This window comes from Cyclopterus lumpus, chromosome 4 (genome assembly GCF_009769545.1).
Source record: "Cyclopterus lumpus isolate fCycLum1 chromosome 4, fCycLum1.pri, whole genome shotgun sequence".
Lineage (NCBI taxonomy): Eukaryota > Metazoa > Chordata > Actinopteri > Perciformes > Cyclopteridae > Cyclopterus > Cyclopterus lumpus.
In genome coordinates this window covers 19,167,492-19,175,828 of record NC_046969.1, presented here as the reverse complement: position 1 = coordinate 19,175,828, position 8,337 = coordinate 19,167,492, and the positions used below count along the sequence as shown (strand labels likewise).

Genomic DNA, 8,337 nt, shown 5'->3' with positions numbered 1-8,337 from the left:
GCTTACCAACTAAAGAAAGAGCAGAAGAAGAGGCACAAGGAGCGCCTGAAGGCACAGGAGGCCAGCCTACTGAAGCAGCTAGAGGTAAGTGTGTGTGTGTGTGTGTGTGTGTGTGTGTGTGTGTGTGTGTGTGTGTGTGTGTGTGTGTGTGTGTGTGTGTGTGTGTGTGTGGTGTGTGTGTGTGTGTGTGTGTGTGTGTGTGTGTGTGTGGTGTGTGTGTGTGTGTGTGTGTGTGTGTGTGTGTAAAAAAAAAAACTTGGGTGTTTATCCATGTATTTCCACGATTTCTTCATATCTTAACGGTTATTCTCCCGTTTTCCTTTCAGAGCTATAATAACTTAATTGAGAAAACTAAGGCAGAACTGAACAAGGAGCCAGACCTCAACACCTGATACACAGTCCAGATCAAAGATTCCACCTCAATCGCAGAGCAGAGCGGCATTAAACCACCTGCTCACAGGTACCAAAAACAGCTCTAAACATGACAACATATCTTATACTATAGTGTGAGTTTGAAAACATTGGTGTTCAATTTAAAGTGAATCCTTCTTTCTCAGGTCTGAAACCAGCACAATCTCTCAAAAGACGCAAAGTGATGCTTCATTGGATCACAGTGAGTGATATAATCATCATAATTACTATATAAAAAACGCAGATGTTCCAATAATAATGTGACCCTTTCCTATGATACCAGATGCCCTACCTCAAGTTGATCGTAGTAGATCCACCTCAGTGCCTGAAGAGATGTCTGATGAAGACCCACCAACAGTCACTCCAACCCCGGTAGATGGCAGCCCAGAATGTCCGCCCTCAAGACCGAGGAGCCGTCTGTCCACGGAGGAACTTTTAAGACCTTCCTCTAAGGAAGCCCAGGCACAGAAGATTGGGTCCGCAGATGAGAACATTGTCTCCTATCAAATAACTGACATTCAGGATGAGCTGGCAGAAGGAAGCTCCACATTGGAGGATCCACATTCTGAACATCTTCTCAAACTAGAAAAGGAAGACAAACTCGACTCCCAAGAGAAGCTGTCTGCATCTAAACATGTTTCCTCTTACAAGGGCGAAGAACATCGACATTCTCAATCTGTTAGCATAGAACATGATGAAATAAGGACACAGGAAACATGTGAGGCTGAAGAAGCTGTACAATCTGATATTATCTCCTTCAACAAGTCTCATTCGGCTGCATCCAGTGACCATTCCTGCTCTGCCAACTCTGTTGCCTTCTCTTCAAAGAAGGAGGCACCCAAAAAGGATGGTGAGGTCTCTTCACCAATAGTAGATGGTTATCATGATGACTTTGAGTCTTCAGTGGATTCTTCACCCAGAGAGGTGCGTCATAGTTCGAGGCCTGCCTCTCAAATCTCAGTTTCACCTACAGAGATCAGGGGCTCGAGAAAAGACTCCCCTAGCAGAGCCACACCATATGGCAGCCATGACGATGAAGAGGTAGAGGAGGAAATCGCTGAAGAGCTGAGTCATCATTCACCGACTAGTGAAGCCAGTCACCAATCTGTGAGGCTTCTGGATCTGCATAACCATACGGAAGACTCCAAACATGACAGCAAGGATATTGTTAATTCCAGCCACTCACCACCCATTTTGCCTGTTGCTGATGAAATGCCAAGTTTTAGTATCGCCGATCGAGTTCTTGTTGGAGGTGTACAGCCTGGAACTCTGAGATTCAAAGGCCCAACCAGCTTTGCTAATGGCTTCTGGGCTGGCGTGGAGTTGGATAAGTCTGAGGGTAGCAACAACGGCACTTATGATGGGGTGGTATACTTTGAATGTGTTGAGAGCCATGGTATCTTTGCTCCTCCAGACAAGATTACACACCTGCCAGACAAGTTTGAGGTCTACACAGACGCCACGGAGGATGAGGACTCGTTCTTTGATGGTCTGTCGGATAAAGATGGGGATAAACGTCAAACAGATGAGCACACATCCACAAAACAAGGAAATCTGAAGAGTAAGAATGAACAAACGTCTAACAAAAAGATAACAGATGAGTCTGTTCACAAGACTGGATCCCACATCAATTCACAGCATTACAAAGAATCCAAGCCTCCCATTTTTAATGGAAACACTCAGGACATAATGTTGGATTTTGAAGATGCACCAACCATCCTCCTCATCTCTGACATGGACAAGATTGGCCTCGGGAAGCAGAGTCGGACAGACATTGCTACCCTTGTTGAGAACGAAGAGGTAGACTCAAAACACCAGTTTGGTCCTGCTGATCTTTCTACAGATATCGGGGATGATACGAGAGAACGGGAAGACGGAGACTTACTGGACACATTTGCAGACAACCTCCTCAACAACTGTGTGAAAGACACTTTGGTGCAGTTTGTTCACATTAAAAAGGCTAAAGAGCAAAAGATAGAAGCGGCCAACCAGATGAATGTAGACCTGTTTGGGGAAAATGTTGAAGAAGAAGAAGAAGAGTTTTTCTCTTCAGTGCAACAAAAAGATGGTCTTCCCTTCTTCCTACCTACAGAAAACAAAGAGCTGTCTTCTCCAGAGCTGTGTAACCAACCGGTGAGTGTAGATTCTTTAGTGACCTGTTACTAAATCTTGCAAAAAGCCTTTAAATATGATTGGACTGGATTGGACTGTGGAACATCATCCGGTTACTCACAAACTTATTGATTTGGAGAACCCTTGTTTCTGTACGTGGTCAGCCAAAAGTCCAACTTATGTTGACACACTTTATTGGATTTGGTGCTCTTTGCTGAAAACCTTTTTGTGTTTAGACACGTAACAATCAGTAAGAAAGAATATTTCTAGATGAAAAGTATGAAACAATCATTTATTGTGGGACTTGTTCTGTTACGGCGCAGTTAGATGTTCATATTTATGGACGGTTATTATCTGAAATTGTAAGCGAGCATGAAATTAACTTTTTCCTGTATTTCTTTCACAACAGCAGAGTCCAGTGTTGGGGGCCAGTGGTCAGGAGGAGCTCGCCAAGCGACTAGCAGAGCTGGAACTGAGCCGTGAACTGCTAGATGAGCTGGGTGACGATCAGGACTGGTTTGATGAGGACTTTGGTCTCAGCTCACGTAGAGAACAGCAGAGACTCAAACAAAGGGAAGAGGAAGAGGAGGAAGTCCTGGGGGGGCTGGTCTCATCCCCAGGCGGGGAACAGCAGGTTAAGACTCCACCTAGACCTGAGCTACCTCTCCCCCTACCCCCTAAACTACCTGAGCAGCCTGCTATGGTTGTGCCCCACTCAGCCACAGAGGTGGAGAAGATGGTCCATGCTGCTGCTCAGGAGATCTGGGAGAACTGTGGCCTGGGGAAGAAGGGCGCCCTGACCCTGTCACAGCTGCCAAACCCCACACCTTCACAAGAGTATCTGGGTAAAGAGGCCAGCAGCCAGGACCCGGAGGTCCTCTGTGTCCGCAGCTACAGAAAGGTGAAAAGGAGACTTGCAAAACATAAAAGATATATAACAAAAACAACCATACAGATAGCCCACTGAAAAAAAAATGAATGCAAGTGTATTACACAACAATCTGTAAAATAGAAGAGAAGTAAGACGAGCATCCTTGACTTCCTTTTCGTTCCCCCGACCAATAATGCTGGTGAAAATCAGCACACAACTGTCCTAGTGCTTCCGTAGCACTAAGCCAACAGCAGTGTAGTCTTGAAGACGGCACTTACTCTGAGTGAGTTCACTGAGGTTAAATGCCAGACGAGTTTCCATTATTCTACAGAGTCCTCTCTGATTAGCATGTTGATGTTTTCAGGCCTACACAGCTATTTAAATCACTTGCCTTTGTCTCACTAGATATCCCTCTGCTCCTGACACACTTTGGAGTCTTGCTTAAGATATTGTCTCAGTTGGTTAGACACTTTAAATGCAAAGAGATGCTTTATTGGCTCGTGTTTATTTAATATTTATTTAAATAAGTATGCCATTACTTTCTGTCACTCCCCAGGCTGTGTATGACCTGACGTGGGAGATGCTTCAGGAGATCTATACTGAGGACCCCAACACTGATCAGCCTCAGTGGGTCAAACCACGTCGAGTTAAGTCCTCCTTCCTCCACGGAGTGAAGACACCAGGAGACCTCAACAAAATCCAGGTACAGAAGGAGACACTTTATTTATGTGTATATACCAACGTCAGATAAACACATTGGCTACTTAGTTCTTATTGCCTTACTTTTAAATACTTTTTGTTTGCTTTTTTTACCTTCTAAAGTGACCTGATTTGTAAATAAACTTCACAATTTGGCTTTGTTAATCCACTTAGGCTATCTGTAAGTTTTATGGAGTGCAGTAAAGAAAGTCCTTACCTTTTTACCAATTAATATGCAGTGTATTGCCTGTTGCACACCTGATGACATGGCGTTTTTAAAATGTGTCCCAGGAATTCATCTCGGCAGAAGTACTGAAACTGTATGGTCTGACGAAAGATCACAGCCAGAAGACTGACTGGCAGAAGATGCTCAAATTTGGCAAAAAGAAGCGAGACAGGGTCGATCACATTCTGGTAGGTCTCAAAACTAAATGTTTGAGTTTTTGGGGGAGTTCATCATTTCAAATGGCAGTAGTTTAAACTTCTTGTTTTCCCCTTGACTTTAATGTGTTCACATTAATCATTACAATACAAACCACTGATTTCAGTCACTGTGTTTGTCTCCCAGGTTCAGGAACTCCACGAGGAGGAAGCCCAGTGGGTCAACTATGACGAGGACGAGCTGTTTGTCAAGATGCAGCTGGCAGACAGCATCTTCGATGCTTTGCTGAAGGACACTGCTAACGTGCTGACGCTGATCTATGACAAGCGGGCCAGAACAGAAAACTCCCTCTCCTGACAGCTTTCCTGTTTAGATTTTAAACTACAACCTCTAGCTCAACCCCAGTCTTTCCCCACCCCAATAAACTCCAGCCAACTTCCCGCCGCTCTGTCTTCCACCAGCTGATGTGCCAACAGCAACCCTGAGATGCCTTCAGTCCCAGCATTACCTCTCAGCTGAACTACTCGTACTTATTTCTGTGACATTAATTTGCTGAATTCTGCTTCAGCTAACTGTCGTGGTGATATGATTTCTTCTACACACAAAATGCCTCTTAAGCAATCCAGCCTTCTAAAACCTTAACACCACCTTGTCTCAGTTCTCACCTCCTGGACTGGTCCTTTTGTAAATGCCAGTTGGAGAATGAGTAGATGTTTTGATGGGATAGATTGCGCAATTTGTTCGCACTTAATGTCCATTATTGCTGCTAAATTGATCGTTCTATAGGGGACTGTAAATTACTATCCACCTGGAACACAAGGTCGGTTCTAGGTTGACATATTTTGTATTGAATCTTAAAGTAAATATATGTATGGATTCAAAAATTGTAATAGAGTAGCAGATAAAGAATATACAATGTAGTGCATAAGTGACTTAACAGTGACACATTATCGTGTTTGCTTTGTATTCCAGTTCATTGAAATTAAACAATGACTATGAGGTTAAACTTTTAGCTGTCATTTGAGGGGTTTTACATTCACCGTGGGTGATCAGCCCTCCATTTAAGGCGTTTGTAAGCCGGCCTTAAATATACAAATAAAATGTAAAAGTCCCACCGGCGTTGCAGCCATTCACTTTTCCAGGGGTGACTGACTCAGCCCGTCAGTGTTCGGCCCTCACAGCCCCCCCGGTTGCTTCGGCTGCATGTTTTGCATCATTGTCCTGCTGCATTGACTTTAAATCTGTGGGCTGTGCATAGATTAAACACTTTAACTTTATAATCATTGTTGAATTTGACATCCGGTGGGTTGGAAGAGGGTTAGAAAAATAGAAATGGTCACAGATCAAATATTGTCCAACTGTGCTTTATTAGAGTGTCGCTGAGATCAGATATAGTATGAAGCATTTTGCCTCCATAATTATATTATTTATTGCGTGAAAAATGTTTGATTTAGAGGAGTACGAACATTTTCAAATGTAAATGATCTTGTCAACATATAAAGAACAGATTTTTAACATTTAATGAAATTGGAAAAAGCACAAAAAAGAAATGTGAACGTGAACACAGCAATATATTATGTCGGAGGTTTAAAGGACGCTATTGATATGAGAAAAAGAAGACGGGGAGAAAACCGTTTTCCTATTTCAACGTTGTAATGTTAATGATTCATTGAAACTGTTCTGTAGGACTTTTATTGTGGCCACAACTGTCCAGTTGTCCCCCTTTTGTACGACACCGTGTATTTACGTTCAGTTTGAAAACGTCTCATACAACCAGCAAGAAAAGGCTTCTCCAGTAATTTGCCTATTTTTCTGTGCTCTAACTGAAGCTTTTGAATCCCATTCAATATTGTTTTTGTGTAAGCATTTGGGGACAAACCTGTCCATCAACGCTATGCTAAAAAAAAAATCAAGTAATTTTTGCATCAATGCTGGTATTTTATGGATGTCTTTTTCTTTTTCACTAAACACAGAATGAATATATAGTATGCACGTGGTACACAAACGAAGAATCGCAGGACAGAACTGAAATACTGGATTTAAGCCTTACTTTTCCAACACTCACTGTACTTTCTCTGACCTGACATAAACACGTGGTGTTCCTGTTCCTTCATCAGTTTGCCCTTGTAAATGTAGCCAGCTGAACATTTGCTCAAAAAACATTGGGTTGTGTAGAAGCATGTTTATGTGCTCCACTTGCTGCTGTGAACGATTTGGCTTGACAGCAGTCGGCAAGTTCAAACCAGCCGTCAGAATGTAGGCCGTCAATGTCGTCGGAGAGCAGAGGGAGCCTCTCAGCATTCAGTTCAAGTGCCTCTTGAGTTGTAGATTCATACAAACTTTGTGAACGTCTCAACACCCTCTGGACCTATTTTCTTTGAATGTCTCTTTCAAACCGCTGTCTCCTACCTTTTTGTAAATGATCCTTAAATGGCCGCTCTTCCCTCTCAACCAGTTTGTCATGACTTCAGTTTCTGCCTTATCAATCTTTCTGTATTGAAGCATAGTTGAGAGTTTTTCAAACCTTCTCATTTTGTCTGTGCTCAGCCTGAGGGAAATGTGTGTGTGTGTGCGTGTGCGAACAGAATCACTAAATGTTACCTGCTGCTTGTCCACGTCGCCCTTACTTCTGTGCATATTTACACAGTTGAGTCACGTTATAGATAAAGTGTATCAGGAACTAGACTGTTGACACTCCGACACAAGCACACGCACACACACACACACAGTCAGTCATCGAGCTGATGAGACTGAGCACGTACACTGTATCAAAGGGCTTGTTTTAGTCCTCAGTCGGTGCTGCGTTGATCCAACAAACTGTACAAACTCATTCTGAGCGAGCATTTAATCTTCACTGACATAAGGCAAAAGTGACCTTAAACTGAGTCGTTTTTTTTTTTTTATCGTCAATGTATAAAGAGTTGCTATGGTGTATGCTCAAACTGTAAATTATATAATGTAGAAAAAGACCAAAACATTGACACCGATTTATCCATGCTGTATGAATTGTATGTCTGGGCTGTAGGCATACGTAACTGACGGTGACATAATTATAGTACTTTTGAAACTCTTTGCAAGGCTTCATTGCAAACCCTCTAGGATTGTCCTCTTGAATTGATTGTATATGGGAGGCAGATGGAGCCCCTCTAACTATGCAGTACTTGGTCTTATGCATCGCTTCATATGTATGGACCAAACAGCTTAGACTTCTACCGAGGCTGTAGATTATTGACAGTCAAGAAACGTACAGCTCTCTGGTGTCGAATGGAGTTCCTTCTATCTGCTCGTCTGAGGCCTGTTCACAGGGAGGTGGAGCAACTCGATAGCGATGGGTAAAAATAACAATTTAAAAAAACTAGGCACAAACAATTGGATTATCAAATTAACCCAGTTAGACTAGATGTCTCACTTCATCTTTTAAAAATGTTGATGAATATTTATAATGTTCTGTGAGTGTGCGCCAAGTGCACTTGAAGACTTGTACAATTATTTTATGGGTGTAAATATACTGTCTGTCCTATGTGACCCACTGTTACTGTAACCTGAACGATTGTTTGTAAGATAAACACTGTATACTTTGCAAATATGTTGCAAAATATATATTTGTTAAATAAATGAACTTTGAAATTGTAAATAAAGCTTCCATTGTTTCTGAAGGAATTCTGATTTGAAAGGTGGTTTTGGTTTGTTTGAAGTTGCTTCCCTGTGTTTCACCACTGATGGCAGGCCAAGGAATCTCTTCCTGACATGTTTCTGCTGGCTTCCTCAGATCTGTAAATCTGTGACAATTTTCAAATGCAGGAGATTTGAAGCATGTTACTCCTGAACTGATGGATTGCAGAGCTGCAGCTGACACCACGGT

General features: G+C 42.5%; 1 protein-coding gene across 1 annotated transcript in view; it reads left to right on the top strand.

The window, feature by feature from the left end:
• The window catches only part of cep350 (centrosomal protein 350), a 31,256-nt gene extending 23,147 nt beyond the window's left edge, over positions 1 to 8,109 (top strand). The window contains 8 exon segments of the mRNA XM_034531563.1: positions 1 to 84; positions 327 to 460; positions 558 to 613; positions 695 to 2,544; positions 2,933 to 3,424; positions 3,951 to 4,097; positions 4,385 to 4,507; positions 4,662 to 8,109. The exon segment at positions 1 to 84 is cut by the window's left edge and continues 77 nt beyond it. Coding sequence (XP_034387454.1) covers positions 1 to 84; positions 327 to 460; positions 558 to 613; positions 695 to 2,544; positions 2,933 to 3,424; positions 3,951 to 4,097; positions 4,385 to 4,507; positions 4,662 to 4,832 — 3,057 coding nt within the window. The 3' untranslated portion in view covers positions 4,833 to 8,109.
• Positions 8,110 to 8,337: the final 228 nt, after the last annotated feature.